The sequence below is a fragment of the Sciurus vulgaris genome, assembly GCF_902686455.1.
Source record: "Sciurus vulgaris genome assembly, chromosome: 1".
NCBI lineage: Eukaryota > Metazoa > Chordata > Mammalia > Rodentia > Sciuridae > Sciurus > Sciurus vulgaris.
In genome coordinates this window covers 121,466,152-121,485,083 of record NC_136461.1, presented here as the reverse complement: position 1 = coordinate 121,485,083, position 18,932 = coordinate 121,466,152, and the positions used below count along the sequence as shown (strand labels likewise).

At 38.1% G+C, this 18,932-nt stretch overlaps 1 protein-coding gene across 2 annotated transcripts in view; it reads left to right on the top strand.

The window, feature by feature from the left end:
* Positions 1–18,666, top strand: part of COPA (COPI coat complex subunit alpha) — a 46,980-nt gene extending 28,314 nt beyond the window's left edge. The window contains exons 16-33 of one of the 2 annotated variants that reach the window (XM_079133779.1): positions 111–196; positions 313–451; positions 3,892–4,054; positions 4,157–4,303; positions 5,146–5,335; positions 5,439–5,534; positions 12,190–12,278; positions 12,481–12,604; positions 13,572–13,661; positions 13,835–13,944; positions 14,422–14,499; positions 14,858–14,926; positions 15,448–15,584; positions 15,855–16,041; positions 16,129–16,239; positions 16,545–16,706; positions 17,558–17,752; positions 18,010–18,666. In XM_079133779.1, coding sequence (XP_078989905.1) covers positions 111–196; positions 313–451; positions 3,892–4,054; positions 4,157–4,303; positions 5,146–5,335; positions 5,439–5,534; positions 12,190–12,278; positions 12,481–12,604; positions 13,572–13,661; positions 13,835–13,944; positions 14,422–14,499; positions 14,858–14,926; positions 15,448–15,584; positions 15,855–16,041; positions 16,129–16,239; positions 16,545–16,706; positions 17,558–17,752; positions 18,010–18,069 — 2,233 coding nt within the window. In that variant the 3' untranslated portion in view covers positions 18,070–18,666. Of the gene's footprint in view, positions 1–110; positions 197–285; positions 452–3,891; positions 4,055–4,156; positions 4,304–5,145; positions 5,336–5,438; positions 5,535–12,189; positions 12,279–12,480; positions 12,605–13,571; positions 13,662–13,834; positions 13,945–14,421; positions 14,500–14,857; positions 14,927–15,447; positions 15,585–15,854; positions 16,042–16,128; positions 16,240–16,544; positions 16,707–17,557; positions 17,753–18,009 lie in introns of both variants that reach the window. The other variant, XM_079133778.1, reaches the window with a different exon arrangement.
* The last annotated feature ends 266 nt before the right edge of the window (positions 18,667–18,932 follow it).

The window sequence follows — 18,932 nt, the reverse complement described above, 5'->3', positions numbered from 1 at the left end:
TATAGAGTTTTTTTTTTTTTTTTTTTTTTTTTTTTAAAAGGACATTGGCCTTAACCCTAGACCCCGGGAGTCAGATCCATTCATGTTTGCCCTTCTTTCTCTCATCTCAGGACTCTGGCATCTGTGAAGATTTCCAAGGTGAAATATGTTATCTGGTCAGCAGATATGTCTCATGTAGCACTACTGGCCAAACATGGTAAGTTTTCATAGATCCACCCTGATTTAGAGCCCACTCCCTCCCTCCCCCTATCCCTGCCAGTCTGCTACACTCACTTTGTCCAACAGAGCACTCATGCCCTTTGCCTCTTACAGCCATTGTGATCTGTAACCGAAAACTGGATGCTCTATGTAACATTCATGAGAATATTCGTGTCAAGAGTGGGGCCTGGGATGAGAGTGGGGTGTTTATCTATACCACAAGCAACCACATCAAATATGCTGTCACCACGGGGTAAGTTAATTATCTGGAATACAAAGCAGGAGAAGATAGCTTCTTAAAAAGCACAATCCTATCTCAAGATGTAGCTGAAGTCCTTTATGAGCTTCATTGATGGAAAAGCCTTGTCTGGCATATATGCACTAGAGACATCAGAACATTCTTTTTTCCAACTCTTCTAAAATTATGATGCCAGAAAATCATGACACATACCTGTAATCCCAACAGAGTTGAGGCAGAAGGATCAAGAGTTCATGGCCAGCTTGGGAACTTAATGAGATCCTGTATCAGAAAAACAAAACAAAACAAAACAGTACAAATAAAACTGTGAAATATAGCTCAAATGTAGAAAGTGTCATAACTTTTAAATATATAGAATAGCAAATAATTTTTTTAGTGAACATCTGTGTAACTGCCACCCAAGTCAAGAAAGAGGACAGTTTTGGCACCCCAGAAGGTCTTTGCCATATGGTCCTTAGAAATCACAACCCTCTTTGTTTCTACCCCAAAGTAACATTATTCTGATTTTTATGGTTATTTCTTCGTTTTCTTTATAAAATTACCAGCCATTGTATGTGTTAATGTGATTTAGTTTTGCCTGATTTTGTACTTTATGTAAATGAAATCATACTGAATATATTATTTTGTATTTTGCTCAAAAGTTTCTTTATAAAATTCTTCCATGCTGTAGCTCTAATTTATTTCATTATTATATAATATTTCATCATATGATTATACCATGTGTGAGTTCTATTCTTGAGGGAATGTTTGAATGAAGTCTAGTTTTTGGTGATTACAAACAATTCTCATTTAAACATCCTTTTTCATGTTTTCTGGTACACACATACATCCTTTTCTCTAGAGTGTATACCAGAGTAGAACTGATGCACCATAGAGTATACATACCTTCACATTTACCAGGTAACTGCCTTCCAAAATGATTGTTTGAAAGTTTACATGTCCAGCAGTATTATATAAGTTTCCTTGCATGTCATCTTGACTAACACTTGGCTTTAAAACACTTTTATTTTTGTGCTTGTGAATGTGTAAGGGTATCTCTTTTTTCCTTGATTTTGTTTTTCTCTTTTTGAGATTGAGCACATTTTCATCTGGTCATCTATTAGGATTTCCTCTTCTATGAATTCTGTTCAAGATTTTTTTTTCCTTCCCCAGTTAGGCAACTGCTATACCACTGAGCTACATTCCCGTTCCTTTTTTAACTTAATTTTGAAACAGGGTCTTGCTTGCCAAGGCCAACTGCAATTTGTAATCTCCCTCAGCCTCTCCAGTACCTGGGATTATAGGCAAGTTCCACTGTACCTGACTTTACTCTATTTTTTCATTGAGTTATCTATTCTTTCCCAGTTACCTCATCTTTCCCATTTTATTTTGTTGTTAATTTGTGTGAATTCTTAATATATTTGGATATCAATCCTTTGTCAGCGCTGTTACACATATTAAAATTTCCTGCTCTATAGCATGTTTTCTGATTCTATTTTTGTTGTCCTTTAATAAAGCAACAGAAATTCTTAATTTCAATGTAAGTTTATGAATTTTATTCTTTATGGATAGTTGGGCTTTAGTATCTTTATGAATAGTTGAACTTTGTATCCAATGTATTTTTAAAAAATTATTGACCTCTAAAATTGTGAAGGCATTCTTCTATATTTTCTTACAAAAACTTTATAGTTTTCACTTTATATCTGTAATCTACCTGAAGTTGATTTTTGTACATATGTGAGGTATAGGATGGTCAGCTGTGCATTTTTCCATAAGGACACATGGTTGCCCAGCATATTTATTAAAAGTCCACCCTTTTCCCATTGTTCTACAGTTTCACCTTTGTCATATGTAAGTCACATTTTCAAAAATGCAAGGATTTTTTCTGTTACCTGTCTCTGCTCTGATTCTACATTTTCTTATATTGTAGCTTTATGATAAATCTCACATCTAATAAAACAGGTCCTCTAATCTTTCCTTTTTTTTTTTTTCCAACGTGAAATCAACTGAAGTTTGGATTGCACTGAATATGTCAATATGAGGTTAACTGTCATCTGTACAATATTGATTCTCTGATCTGTAAGCATGGTATAGTAGCTTCTCATTTATTTAGGTCATTTGAAGTGTCTTTCAATTAAGTTTCATGGTTTTTTTCTATAGATAGTTTGTAATTATTTGATTAGATTTATATCAGTTTTATTTGGGGAATCTTGTTACACTCTATAATTCTAATAATTTATTTGTATTTTCTTTATGAATACTTATAGCATCTGTGGGCAGTGACAGTTTTGTTTCTTCTTTCAAATGCTTTTACATTGATATATCTTTCTTAAGGTGAACTTTTGGGGTTTTTTTGTTGTTTGTTTATTTTTGGGTGGTACTGGGGATTGAACTCAGGACCTTGCACATGCTAAGCAAGCACTCTACCAACTGAGTTGCATCATCAGCCCTTTAAGGGTGAACTTTTAGTGTACAAGCATTATGCAAGCTTTGCTATAAATTTTTATGATACTAATATCCTAAGGTATTTTTTGTTTTTGCTATTTCTGTGAGCTAAGAGTTTTTATCTTAAATTAATTTTGAATTTTATTAGACATCTTTACATGTATTGAGGTGTCATACAATTTTCATGTAGTGAATTCAGATTATTTTTTTTCTATGATAAATCAGCATTGTATTTCTGATATAAACTCAACTTGGTCATGATGTTTTATCCTTTTCAAATATTCCTAGTTATAGGTTACTAATATTTTATTTAAGATCCTCAGAACTGAGCCAGGCATGGTGGTGCACGCCTGTAATTCCAGTGATTTTGGAGACTGAGACAGGAGATTAATAAACCTCAACAACTTTTACTTTGTAAAAAATAAAAAGGAGTTGGGGATATATCGCTCAGTGGCAAAGCACCCCTAGATTCAATACCAAACAAAAACAAAAACAAAAAAACCCCAGGAATTTAAAGTTTAACTGTTAAGTCTAGTTCATGTCCATTACTCAGCTCCTGGAATGATACCTTGTAAAGAAACATCATACCATCTGTCCCATCATTCAAAAGAATAAATTAATTTTAATTACTTGCTCCTGTACTGTTGCTTAAGTGGCATTTAATAGAAAGGTTAATAAGAAGATGAAAGGATGTGCCTGCTGGGTGTGGTGTTGCACACCTGTAATCCCAGTGGTTCAGGAGGCTGAAGCAGTAGGATCACAAGTTCAAAGCCAGCCTCAGCAACTTAGTGAGACCCTATCTCTAAATAAAAATATACAAAGAGCTGGGGATTTATCTTAGAGGTTAAGCTTCCCTGGGTTCAATCCGTGGCACCCCCTGTACATGCCTGCATGCACACACACACACACGCACGCACACAAAGGATGTGCCCTTGGTTGGTTCATTTTTTCACAGGCTAGATTTCCCCCCTCACTCACTCAAAGTTGTGACCTCTACCCACTATTCTTAGGGACCACGGGATCATCCGAACTCTGGATTTACCCATCTATGTCACACGAGTAAAGGGCAATAATGTATATTGCCTGGACAGAGAGTGTCGTCCTCGAGTACTCACCATCGATCCCACTGAATTCAAATTCAAGCTGGCCCTGATCAACAGAAAATATGATGAGGTATGGAGTGAGGAAGCATACTAGAGGTATTAAGAGGGACAACATTGCTTTTTTGTTGTAAGTAACCTCTACTTTCTGCCCTACTCAACTCCAAATATGTAGGTATTACACATGGTGAGGAACGCCAAACTAGTTGGCCAGTCTATTATTGCTTATCTTCAGAAGAAGGGCTATCCTGAAGTGGCACTGCATTTTGTCAAGGATGAGAAAACTCGCTTTAGTTTGGCATTAGAGTGTGGAAACATTGAGGTAAGAGGAATGTGGTCATCAGCCCCAGATCATTTTTAGAGAAGGTGAAAGGGTTAGGGTGGCATGAGGGGACATTATTCTCAACTTGCTTCTGAAACTAGAATAATAGAATTTTTTAGTTATTAGATTGAACATCATCCTGTTGCCATTTGTTTCTACTTTTCTGTGTTTCTGCTTCTGCTACACCATTATTTTTATTCTTAGTCTGAATTCACTAACTTCTAGGATAAAAAGCAAGATAACCTGAATTTCAAAAATCTCTTGATAGTTGATCTTGTTTAGATGGAGTACTTATTGGTTGTTGAGGTACAGAGGGTACAGGTATTATTTGCAAAGGAGAAAACAGCATAGGAGACTAGTTTTTCCAGTTCTTTACTCCTTCTTTTATTGTTTTTTTTTTTTTTTTTTTTTTTTCCTGCCTTTCCTGAAGCCTCTGTGACTCTTCAAACCTGGCCAAGAGAAAATAAGATTGCTAAGCAAGAACTGACCCTGTAGAATCAGAAACTGCTAAGTTAAGTTGCTGAGGCTTGCTTTGAACTCAAAATCCTCCTGCCTCAACCTCCCAAGCAACTGGGATTACAGGTGTGAGCCACCACACCTGGTGTAAAAGCAGATTTCTGAGGATGAGAATGATGTACTGTGATTTCTTTTATTTGTGAATCCAAAGATCCTATTTGTAGATAGGATTCTCAATTAAAAAAAAAAAAAAATACAGTGAAAGCTAGGAGTAATTGAAAATATAGAAAGTTCCCTAGGCAAATACTTTGATTGCAGAGTCCCTTGTTTTGAGTCATAGCATCTTCCACAGTATTCTGTTAATACTGATCTTGGGTATTCTTTAGATTGCTCTGGAAGCAGCCAAAGCACTGGATGACAAGAACTGCTGGGAAAAGCTGGGAGAAGTGGCCCTGCTACAAGGGAACCACCAGATTGTGGAAATGTGCTATCAGCGCACCAAAAACTTTGATAAACTTTCCTTCCTGTACCTTATCACTGGCAACCTGGAGAAACTTCGCAAGATGATGAAGATTGGTGAGGGCCCAAAAACTAAAGATGGGAAGAGGGGGGTACAGTGGAAGACAAATAGGCAAGAGAGAGAAAATCTAAGTTGGTGTCTCTTACTGACTTTGTGCAGCTGAAATCCGGAAGGACATGAGTGGCCATTATCAGAATGCCCTATACCTGGGTGACGTGTCAGAGCGAGTGCGAATCCTAAAGAACTGTGGGCAGAGTAAGTATCTATCCAAAACTCACTGGTTTCTTTTGGGCCTTAGGAAGTGTTTTCTATTCAAGTTGAGTTAGTCATCTATAGGGGTGAGGAATTGCCCTTTATTGTTCTTTTTTTCAATAGAAACATGTTTATACCTTGCTCAAGATTTTTTTTTCTATTCCCATTTTTTCAAAATGTGTCATCTTTATTCAATTTACAAGTTACACACAGAAATGCAGACCAATGCACACATAGTTTTTCTCTTCTACATACATAGGATCACACTATTACAGTATTTTGTAACTTGCTTTTCTCTTTCAACAATGTTTCTTTTTTTTATATTAAATACTCTTACAGTATATAATTTTATTGATTCCATAGTAAATCACTATGTAGTGGTATTATAATAATATTTGGCCAGTCATCTATTGGTCTACTTGGGTTTCCAATTTATTATTATATAAATATGCTGCACTAAATATTATGGTAGCCGACTCATGGGCAGCTATAATTCTTTTTTTATTCTTTTGAAGATTCAAGGTATTTTATTAACAGCTACTACAAACAGTAAAATAGCTCAATTAGATTACCAAGTACAAAAATTAGCATACAAAAATCAGTAGTTTACATATATTCAAACAATCTTTTGGAAGATTTAATGGAAGAAAAGATTTCATATATAACAGTAAAAAAAAAAAATATTAACATGTTTGTCAATAAAAATGTGAAACCTGGGGCTGGGGAGATAGCGCAGTTGGTAGAGTGCTTGCCTTGCAAGCACAAGGCCCTGGGTTCGATCCCCAGCACCAAAAAAAAAAAAAAAAAAAAAAAAGTGAAACCTATTAAAACTAAAAATTAAAATACCACTGAAGGCAAAAAAAAAAATCTTTCTACAAATAGAAGGACCATATTATTGTGTAAATTAACTAAACTAACTTTAGTAACTTTAACTAAATCTCAATGATAATTTAACAATTTTAAGCTATGTCACCTGATGCTAAATTTAGTGAAAAAAAATAAAGATAGAAGTGGGACCAGCACTAAAACATATTAAGGCATATTTAAAAGCCTAAATAATTTAAGAGTATCATACTGGCCTATTAACAAAACAGAATGCCTAGAAGTAAGTACACTTGATACATATAGAAATTGAATGTATAAAGAGGACATCATCTCAAATCACTGGGAAAAAGTAGTAGTTAATAAATGTTATAGGGATAAGTAAATATCCCTTCCTTACCTCATATACCATGATAAATTCCATATGTACTAAAGATATTTTTTAAGTAACACAACCATTAAATAATAAGAAGAAAACTTGAAATTTTTTCCTTTACAAATCTGGAGTTAGCAAGAACTATCTAACCTTTCATGACTCAAAATCCCCAAGTCATAAATTATTTCACTGGTACTTTTTGTTACATAAAAAATCAATTTTTTATGGAAAAAAAAACATAAACTTTTAAAAAAGACACCTAAGGAAGATATTTATAGCTCATATCACAAAGAGCTATTCTTTCTAACATATAAATTGACAAAATCATAATTCTTTCAAAACACAGAAAAAGGAAATACAATGTGCTATTAATAAACAAGATGGTTAACTTCACTCATTGAAAAAGAGAAATGTTGGGCTTGGGGTTGTGGCTCAGTAGAGCGCTTGCCTAGCATGTGAGGCACTGGGGTTCAATCCTCAGCACACATATAAATAAATGAATAAAATAAAGGTCTATCAGCATCTAAAAAATGTCCTTTAAAAAAAAAAAGAAATGTAAATTAAAACTGAGGATAAAAGACCATTTTCTCTCTCTTCATTGGCAAAAATCCTAAGTTAGCTAACATACTCTATTGATAGGACTTTGTAGGGGAAAGCATTTTCTCATGCATTCTGACAGCAGTGTATTTAAGTTGCCCAGAATTATTGTGTTGTGGTCTATTTGATTCCTGAAATAGAGAAGGATTTGTTTGCCTTACATGGATGTGCGGTTTGGGGCATAAATATTTATAATTGTTATGTCTTCCTGATTTATGGTTCCCTTAAGCAGTATGAACTGTCCTTCTTTATCCCTTCTGACTAACATTGGCTTGAAGTCCACTTTATCTGATATAAGGATGGAAACCCCCCGCTTTTTTATTGAGTCCATGTGTGTAGTATGTTTTTTCCCATCCTTTCACCTTTAGTCTGTGGATGTCTTTTTCTATGAGATGAGTTTCTTGAAGGCAACATATTGTTGGGTCTTTCTTTTTAATCCAATCTGCCAGTCTATGTCTTTTGATTGATGAATTTTAGGTCATTAACATTCAGGGTTATTATTGAGATATGATTTGTATTCCCAGTCATTTTGGCTTATTTTTGGTTTTTAACTTGACTTGGTTTCTCCTTTAATTGGCTTTTCCTTTAGGATAGTTCCTCCCTTTGCTGACCTACGTTGTTATTTTTCATTTCCTCTTCATGGAATATTTTGCTGAGAATGTTCTGTAGCCCAGGCTTTCTATTTGTAAATTCTTTTAACTTTCATTTATCATGGAAGGATTTTATTTCATCTTCAAATCTGAAGGCTAGTTTTGGTGGGTATAGGACTCTTGGTTGCAACCATGTTTCTTTCAGAGTTTGAATAGGTTGTTCCAGGCCCTTCCAGCTTTTAGGGTCTGGGCTGAGAAATCTGCTAATATCCATATTGGTTTCCCCCTATGTGTAATCTGATGCTTTTCTCTCGCAGCCTTTAAAATTCCCTTTATTTTGTATGTTAGTCATTTTCAATGTAATGTGCATTGGTGTGGCTCTGTTATAATTTTGTGCATTCAGTGTTCTGTAAGCCTCTTGTAGTTTATTTTACATTTCATTCTTCAGGTTTGGGAAATTTTCTGATATTTCATTGAATAGGTTGTTCATTCCTTTGGTTTGTATATCTTTGCCTTCCTCAATTCTGGTAATTCTTAAATTTGGTCTTTTCATGATATCCCATAGTTCTTGGAGGTTCTATTTATGCTTTCTTACCATATTCTCTGTTTGGTCAACTTTTTTCAAGATTAAATATTTTTTCTTCATTGTCTAAGGTTCTGTCTTCCAAGTGATCTAGTCTGTTGGTGATGATTTCCATTGAGTTTTTAATTTGGTTTATTGTTTTCTTCATTTCAAGGATTTATTTGTTTTTTCAGAATCTCTTTCTTTGTTGAAGTGATCTTTTGCTTTCTGCAGTTGCTCTTATTTCATCCTTTGCTTTGTGAATCATTAGTATATTTATTCTGAACTCTTTTTCTGACATTTCTTCTACCATGCTGTTATTAGATTGTATTAACATAGCATCTTGGTTTGTTTGGAACACTTTCTTCCCTTGTTCTTTCATGTTGTTCATGTATCTTCCCCTCTAGCTAGGGGGAGATCAATATTAGCAGCATCCAGTACAAACAATATGCAGCCCTAAACCAAATAGCCCCTATGAAGACATTAACAATATTGTCATAATAAACAGAGAGGATGATTTCAATTATTATCTAGGGTATAACAAATAGATTTGAAATGAGGTCTAAAGAATCTCATAGTGGACAAAGAGGATGGGGAGGGGTGTAGGATATAACTGTTAATGGGATAAGGAAAGAGTATATAGAAGTACTAGATGGTCAGAAGAATGAAAGTGGAATCAAGGCAGTCTGCAGGCTACTGGAAGATGATCAGTAGGTGGACCTCAGGTGGTGGGTGCTGGGTAGGTGAAAGGCAGGAGATAGGTAGGCCAGAAGCAGACAAATGGGCACATGGTGGATGATAGGTGGCAGTCAGTGAACGATCTTCACTCACAAAGTAGTCGATATGCTGGCAGACTGCAGGTGGTCCAGGTGGACAACTCGGGTAAACAGCTGGGAATCCATGAGCAGCAAAGACTGCCTTACAGAGAAATAGATTTTCCTCTGCTTGAAACCCAAGTTAGGAGTTTCTGAGCGACAGGGAGTGCAGCCTCCCTCTAGTCCGCCATCTTGAATCTCTCAGAAGATTTTCTTCAAAGCCAAATTGGAGGTGTGATCAGAATAGTCAGTCTGGCTGTCATCATTAGAAAAATAGTCATGGAAAAGGGGTGGCTTTATTTATTTATTTATTTATTTTTAATTTTTATTTCTTTGGTACTGAAAATTAAACCCATGGGCACTCAACCACTAAGACACATCCCAAGCCTTTTTTATATTTTATTTAGAGACAAAGTCTCACTGAGTTGTTTAGAGCCTTGCAAAGTTGCTGAGGCTGGCTTTGAACTCAGGATCCTCCTGCCTCGGCCTCCTAAGCCACTGGGATTACAGGAGTGTGCCACCACACCCAATGAAAGGGATGGTTTTAAAAGTACCAGAACAGACACCCTAGCAAATGCAATCGGTTGAATGTCATTAGAATTTGTTTCCAGTCTGGAGGTTTCACTTGTTATTTATTCATACATACCTCTTAGGGGTTTTTTGTTGTTGTCGAGAACTCGCTATGTATGTTTGAGATATTTAGGGAAGGAAAAAAGGTGAAAAATGTGGTTTGATCAAGATACTAGCTAGTGGACGAATAAGTAATGGTCAGATTCAGGGTTTTGTTTATTGTGTTTTTGTTTTGTTTTGGGGGGGTTGGTGTGTTTTGTTTTCTGTTTTGGGGTACCAGGAATTGAACCCAGGGGCACTTAACCACTGAGCCACGTCCCCAGCCCTTTTTATTTTTCATTTGGAGGCAAGGTCTTACTAAGTTGCTTAGGGTCTTGCTAAGTTCCAGAGACTGGCTTTGAACACACAATCTTCCTGCCTTAGTCTTCCCAGTCACAGGGATTACAGGCCTGCACCACCATGCTCAGCTTGGGATCTATTTTGAAATAGAGCCAATATTAATTATATAGGGTATGATAGGAGCCAAAGTTGTCATGAACATTAATAATATATCTTAAAGATGACTGTATTCATTACCAGTTAATTGCTGTGTGATAGATTTACCTTAAACTTAGTAGAAATTGAACATTCCTAATCCAAACATCCAAAATGTTTCAAAATCCAAAACATGTTGAGTACCAACATCATGGTCAAAAATTTTTGGATTTTAGTGCAGCCACTCTAGAAAGCAGTGTGGAGATTCCTTAGAAAACTTGGAATGGACCCAGCTCTCCTACTCCTCGGCCTAAGGACTTAAAATCAGTATACTACAGAGATACAGCCACATCAATGTTCATAGCTGCTCAATTCACAATAGCCAGACTATGGAACCAACCTAGATGCCCTTCAGTTGATGAATGGATAAAGAAACTGTGGTATATATATACAATGGAATATTACTCAGCTATAAAGAATAATAAAATTATGGCATTTGCAGGCAAATGGATGAAATTGGAGAATATCATGTTAAGTGAGATAAGCCAATCTCAAAAATCCAAAAGACGAATGATCTCACTGATGATGCAGATGATGACATGTAATGGGGGCTGGGAAGGGGGCAAGAATGGAGGAAGGAGGGACTGTATAGAGGGAAAAGAGAGGTGGGGGGGTGGGGGGGAAATAACGGAATGAATTAAACATCATTACTCTATGTAAACGTATGAATATGCAAATGGTATGCTGTTACTCCATGTACAAACAGAAACAACATGTATCCCATTTGTTTACAATAAAAATAAATTTAAAAAAAAAAGAGATGATAAATGTCAGGGGAGATGAATACGTTTAACCTGATTCAAAAATTACACAATGTATGCATATATTAAAATATCACAAGGCACCTCATTACTATGTGTAATTTTTATTTTTCTATCAGTTAAAAAATAAAATTTTTTAATACCAAAAAAAAATTTTTTTTGGATTTTGAAACACTTTGTTTCAGATTTCTGGATTATGGATACTCAACCAGTAAGGTCTGTGCAATATTCCAAAATCTAAAATATTGAAATTTGAAACACTTCTGGTCTCAAGCATTTCAGACAAGGGATACTTAATTTGTATTTTAAAACAACAAACATTACTTTGCTGTTCAGGGAATGGCTTAACTCTGGCTCTCATTGACTATCTTAAGGTTATAATCAAGATATTGGTCAGGGCTGTAAATATATCAAGGGTCAACTGGATTCTCAGTTGATTCCAATTGAGATTGAATTCTCAATTGAATTCAATTCTCAATTGGATTCTCCTAATTCCACTTTTAATCAGATGTTGGCATTCTTCAGCTGCTTTCTCTCTGTTGTTTGGAAGGCATCATTTTCTTGCCATATTGGCTTCTTATGGGGCAGTTGGTTTCTCAGAGTAAGTGAGCAAGAGGGCCCTCAAGATAGAAGCCACAGCCAGGCACAGTGGCACAGGCCTGTAATCCCAGTGACTCAGAAATCTGAGGAAGGATGGTCACAAGTTCAAAGCCTGGGCAACTTAGTGAGACCGTGTTTCAAAATAAAAAGGGGCTGGGGTCATAACTCAGTAGTAGAGCACTCCTGGATTCAATCCCTAGTACAAAAAAACAACATAAACTAATTTGGAAGTGATAGCCCATCACTTCTGCCATATTCTCGTCCATTAATAGCTAAGTAGTAAGTCCAGCCGTGAGTTAAGTGGGAGAGGATATTATACACACACTTGAATACCAGGAGATAGGAATCACTGGGAGGCCATCTCATTCTGCCTACCACTACAACATTTACTTGGAAATGTGCCTAGAACACAAAATCTGTTTTTTCTACAGAGTCATTGGCCTATCTCACAGCTGCTACTCATGGCTTAGATGAAGAAGCTGAGAGCCTGAAAGAGACATTTGACCCAGAGAAAGAGACAGTGAGTCTTTATTTTCATGAGTGTCTCTGATTACAGGATTAACTCAGATCTAGAGACAATTTAAAACTATAAATTTTATCTTTCCTCCTGGTTGCAGAGAAACTGAGATATAAATGACCTCAAAGGAGGCTCCATAACCTTCTCTACAAGATTCCTAAGAGCTGTTCTTGTGTTTGACTTCTTTTCTTTCTCTGCTTTTGAGATCCCAGACATTGACCCTAATGCCAAGCTTCTCCAGCCACCTGCACCTATCATGCCATTGGATACCAACTGGCCTTTATTGACTGTGTCAAAAGGATTCTTTGAAGGCTCCATTGCCAGCAAGGGTTAGTACCCCTTTCTCCCATGGCACTTTTGTTGTTTTGTAAAGAACTGTCCTGTAGAGTACCATTAGCACTTAATTTCATCTGTCCTTTGTTGTGTGTATGAAGCCTCATGGAGCACTGAAATGCCAGTCAGAGCTATGGTCCTAAAAACTGAACAAAGACTTTATTTTTTTTTGCAGTAGAGGTGGGGGTGGGGGGGCTATGGGAATTAAACCCAGAGGCTGACATGTGCTAGGCAAGTGTTCAACCACTGAGCTACACACCCAGCCCCCTGAACAAAGACTTTTTGAGATCAGTAAAAATTAAAAAGTTAGGAACTGAGAAATGATAGGAGGGAATGCCACTAATAACCTTTGTAAATATATTGGTCTGTTCACTAGGTTTTACCATATATGTTGTCATATTGTCTGTTTATATTTTATCACTTATGATATGCAGTCTTGAGGTACAAATTCAGCTGCTTCTAATTATGTCCAGTGGGTATATGCTCATGTATACTACCACCCTCTACTTCTACCACTGCCACCCTTACCTACTATTTTCTTGGATACGCATATTAGTTCACTTCTAAATAAGATCCTAAACAGACTTTGTGCATTTTTTGCACAGCCCTGTTTTTTCTTCTTTCTCCTCCACCTATCCTATATCCTCATGTTTTGCATACACTGCACTGATAACTTAGCAAAGATATCAAGAAGACATTCCAAGAGTTGGCAGCCAAAGGGTAGTAAGCAGAGTCAGTTCATGGTAGCAGAAAGTCTGGTTATCTCTTTTGTCCCCTCCCTCTATGAAACCTACTGCAAGTTAGCATAACATATATACCACAAAAATAAATAGTATATAAAAATAATAAGTGAACAGAATTTAGGCAACTGTTTTTGAAAGGATGCAACTTGCCTACAGAGAAGACCATATTTCAGACTTCACTGGGCTCTAACCAGCTTCTTTCTATTCCTTCCCTTGGTAGGGAAGGGAGGAGCACTGGCAGCTGACATTGACATTGACACTGTTGGTACAGAGGGCTGGGGAGAGGATGCTGAACTGCAGCTGGATGAAGGTAAGAGTGCTTCTCTAGAACTGTTTGGGGAGATGGGCTCATTGCATTGGGACTAGTTGTGGGGCACTTCTTTAGGCTTCCAAACCGTGGAGCCCACTAGGATCCCAGCATGTTGCTTTCTTTTAAGATTGAACCAATACTCAAATCTGTTTTGATCTGGATTTTCCTTACAGATGGGTTTGTGGAAGCTACAGAAGGTTTGGGGGATGATGCTCTTGGCAAGGGACAGGAAGAAGGAGGTGGCTGGGATGTAGAAGAAGATCTTGAGCTCCCCCCTGAGCTGGTATGTGGAATTCTCACCCTTGGAAAGCTCTGCATTTCTCCCTATGACAACCAGTTGTCTTATTACATTCCCTACACACACCTGTCCTGAGGTCTCCAAAAGGAAGGGTCTAGATAGTCCTCCTAATCTGATGCTTATCTACCATTTGAAAGAAGGAAGAATGAAAAAGTATGAGTTAGTGACCTTACCACTTTAGTTTCCTACCTCTAATTTGATACTTATCTCCATTCAGAAGAAAAAATAATTATCAGGTTTGTGCCAGCAGCAGCTTATGATAAAGGCAGCAAGTTTTCAAAATCTAAATTGGGACTTTGGTGTGTCATTTCATTGCTGATGAAATGGCTCTTATTATGGGGATCTTCTCCCACTCCCTCTCCCCAGTACAGGTGGGAAACAAGGTAAATGGTTGTGTTTTAGATTCACATAACAAAATGCTTGAATGGCTTAAAAATGACTTATATTTTGTTTTTCCTTTAGGATGTACCCCCTGGGGCAAGTGGTGGGGCTGAAGATGGGTTCTTTGTGCCCCCAACCAAGGGAACAAGCCCAACTCAAGTAAGCAGGAAAGCACAGCCCCATGGGATGAGTGTTTCAGAGTTGGCTAATACTGGATTAGTGTGGGAAAAGTATTGCATATTTTTTTGTTTGTTTGTTTGTTTGTTTGGTACCCAGGATTGAACCCAGGAGCACTTACCCACTGAGCCACATCTCCAGCTCTTTTTCCATTTTATTTAGAGGCAGGGCCTCACTAAGTTGCTGAGGCTAGCTTTGAACTCATAGTCCTCTTGCTGGGATTATAGGTGTGTGCCACTGTACCTGACTGGATACTTTTCTTTAAGAGATCTAGAGGAGGATAATTTGTAAAGAAAAAAGGCAAAATTTCACTTGGATTGGTTTTTCTGTTTCTTGTTAGATCTGGTGCAATAACTCTCAGCTTTCAGTTGATCACATCCTAGCAGGCTCTTTTGAAACAGCCATGCGGGTAAGTCTTCTTATAGTCACTTTGGCCTTTTCTCTTGCATGTACCTAGCCCAGGGGCTCAGGCAGAAGGTTGACTCATTGTTTTAGCCAAATGGAAATGATCTGACCTACAAAGACAGAGGTCTGTATTTATCATGAATGCTCTTGGTCTTGCTTAAGGAACTTGCCTCATAAGACTTTCCTCTTAACTACTTTCCACCTAGCATAGTAACCTTACAGGTGGATCCTTCCAGCCATTTCCACTCATTTATACCTTGTTTTCTGGCTCACATTAGTGAGGTCAGCATCCCTTCCTGAACAGATGTGTGTTTTGAACACTAAGCCATGTTTTATAACAGTAATAATAACTGCAACAACCACTAACATCCATTCACTGTTCACTGTGTGCAAAGCCCTACGCTAAATACTTGATAGTATTATTAAACAAGTCAGTCCTTATAATTAAGTGTATTTTACTGATGAGAAAACAAGTATAGAAAAGTTAAATACCTTAATTTATGGTTCTTTCCCTCTGTGTTCCAGCTCCTTCATGACCAGGTAGGAGTAATTCAGTTTGGCCCCTATAAGCAACTATTCCTACAGACATATGCCCGAGGCCGTACCATCTATCAGGCTCTGCCCTGCCTGCCCTCCATGTATGGCTACCCTAATCGCAATTGGTAAGGCTTCTTGCTCCTTGCTTCTATCTGTTCCAAGCTGGGGTAGATATTTCAGATAGTAGCCTCAGATGACAGAGTCAGAATTGTCCCAGAGCTAGGGTTTTGTAGTTGGAAAAGATCTTTGGCTTGTTACTCTGTGGAGTTAGATTTACACCTGCTGCCATCCTTTTCCCTAGCTACTTTCACAGTAGGGTAGCTGTGGTTATGTTTGCCAGAAAAAGAAGTTGAATCCTAGTTGGCTGCTGACTCTCCTGTTTTTTCCCTTTCCAGGAAGGATGCTGGGCTGAAGAATGGTGTACCGGCTGTGGGCCTGAAGCTTAATGACCTCATCCAACGGTTGCAGCTGTGCTACCAGCTCACCACAGTTGGCAAATTTGAGGAGGCTGTGGAAAAATTCCGTTCCATCCTACTCAGCGTCCCACTTCTTGTTGTGGACAATAAACAAGAGATTGCAGAGGTAGGAGGGGTCTAACGACTTGTCTCAGACTTAAGCACTGCCATATTCTTGCTTTTGTACCATGACCTTCCTCTGCAACTTTGCCAGGCCCAGCAGCTCATCACCATTTGCCGTGAATACATCGTGGGTTTGTCCATGGAAATAGAAAGGAAGAAGCTGCCCAAAGAAACTCTAGACCAGCAGAAACGCATCTGTGAGGTGAGATCTGTGGAACTCTGTTTTGCAGAGGAATCCTCCCTTTACCCTCCCTTAGACTAAATACTTTGGTTCCAAATGCAGCTCTGGCTCTGGGAAGAAAGAGTAATTGGAGTCCGGTTTTGTGGGACTAGTCCATATTTATCCACTCTACTTTCTAATCTCATCAATCCTCCATTTCTGGTAGAGAGAAGGCCTCTTTGTTTTATAGCCAGTTCTACTGGCTTGCTTTGTTTTTTTATGCCTGCATATCACTTTATAAATGACCTACCCCAACTGTAGCCATCTTTCCTCTTTCTGTCCACCAGATGGCAGCCTATTTCACCCACTCAAACCTGCAACCTGTGCATATGATCCTAGTGCTTCGTACAGCTCTCAACCTCTTCTTCAAGCTCAAGAACTTCAAAACCGCTGCCACTTTTGCTCGACGTCTGCTAGAACTTGGGCCCAAACCTGAGGTGGCTCAACAGGTAGATGGGAATTCCTTCAGTAACCATAGAGGGACCAGATCTGCTCTTATATAGAGAAGATCAAAGGCCCTTGCCTTTGAAATAAAATATGTAACAACATTCATTTTAAAAGAGCCAGAAGGTCAGGTGCAATGGCACATGCTGTAGTCCCACCAATTCAGGAGGCTGAGACAGAAGGATCGCAAGTTCAAAGCCAGCCTCAGCATCTTAGTAAAGCCCTAAGCTGTGAGACACTGTCTCAAAAGAGACAATAAAAAGAGCTGGGGATGTGACATAGTGGTTAAGCACCCCTGAGTTTAATCCCTGGTACCAAAAGAAGTTGGGGGTCAATAGAATTCATCCTTTATTTATTATTACAGACACAGGTGCTTTTTTTGTTGTTCCTGGAAACTGAAGTAATAATTTATTCAGACCTGGCACTGGTTTGAGAGTGACCTGTAACTTATAATAGCTGCACTGCCCCTCAACCCCAGTCTTTAACTTAAACTCCAGATATCCCATCTCAGCCACTCGTACTTCACATACACATTATTTATACCCTCTGGAAAGAATACTTCTTGGGCAATGGAAGCCCTGACTTGATTTAACCCTTTCTAGGCCTTAACCTTGATAATTCTTAGACTTGGTGGAAGATTCTAGGTCTGGATCCATAGGGCTACTTTGAGAAGTGAAGAGGAAATCTTGATCAAACAGGATTGGTGATTGTTAACTCTTTACATACATCCTATACAAAGGATGGACCTGTATTCATGTAGTACAATTGTACAAAATCGTGATGATGAGATCATTTGACTTATTGCATTTGACTTTCTGTGTTCTTAAATAAAATACTCCTTCTGAACTCTTCCTAGACCCGTAAAATCTTGTCCGCCTGTGAGAAGAACCCCACAGATGCCTACCAGCTTAATTATGACATGCACAACCCCTTTGACATTTGTGCTGCATCTTACCGGCCCATTTACCGTGGAAAGCCAGTGGAGAAGTGTCCGCTTAGTGGGGCCTGCTATTCCCCTGAGTTCAAGGGTCAAATCTGCAGGGTCACTACAGTAAGTACTATCCTCAACTATGCATCTAGGATATTGAGGGAAGGGGAAAGAGAAAGAAATATGGTGGTTCTTTTCTCCACTTGTAGTTGCCTCAGCTCCTTGAGGCAGTGATACTAGAGAAAACTAGTTTCACCCCACTGCTCATCTCTCAGGAACAAACACCCTTCTACTGTGTTCATTGTGGGATATAAGGAATTAAAGTACTAGGTTCTCAACCTCACAAATCTCTAACTTGTCTTCTGTTTCCTCATCTACAGGTGACAGAGATTGGCAAAGATGTGATTGGTATAAGGATCAGTCCTCTTCAGTTTCGCTAAGGCCCCATTTGTGTGGGGGGCGGGGGAGTCAATAACATTCTTCTTTCAAATAATTAGTCTTTAAAGTCTCTGTACCCTTTTCCTACAGCCACCCTTCCGATTATTGGTATCTCCTTAAACTAAGTGTTCCTTTTCTCTTCTTCTGTGGCAAATCAGAATATCAAAACTTGACTTCATTGTTCATGAGGCCCTCTCCTTTCCTCAAGGTGACCACAGTTGGTCACAGTTGGCCTTGCCTTTCCAACTTAGATCTTTCAAGGAACAAATGAAAACCTGTGATGGACATTTGTTTAGTAAATTCCTTCAATATTTATTCTTCCCTCCCCACCACCTTTGTTTCCTTTCTACTAAAAAGGAGCAGGATGTAGTGAATAAGATACCAGTTTTACTCAGCCACATCAAACTCTTAGCTATTTCCCCTTTTTCCTTGGGCATTATATTACTAAGCATGCACCCTCTGTGTGCTCAGGAACTTAAGGTCTAAAAAGAAATCCTTTGGTTTTCCAAAATGCACACCACTTTCCATTGATTTATCCTTTACAACCATTGTACTCGTTTTTTGTTTTCTTACACTGAATAAATTTCTACAGTAGCTTCTTGGATTGCCATTTATTTCTTGAACATTTGCGTGCTCCTGTTCATATCTTGTAAGCTGTCCCATCAAAGCAGATCCCTCTTTTTTCCCCAACGGTACTGGGGATTGAACTCAGAGAACTTGTGCCACTGAGCTACATTTCCATCCCTTTTTCTTTTCCATTTTTGAGACAGGTCTTGCTCAGTTGCTGAGGCTGAATTTGTAATCCTCTTGCCTCAGCCTCCCAAGTCACTGGGATTATAGACATGTACCACCATACCCAGCTATC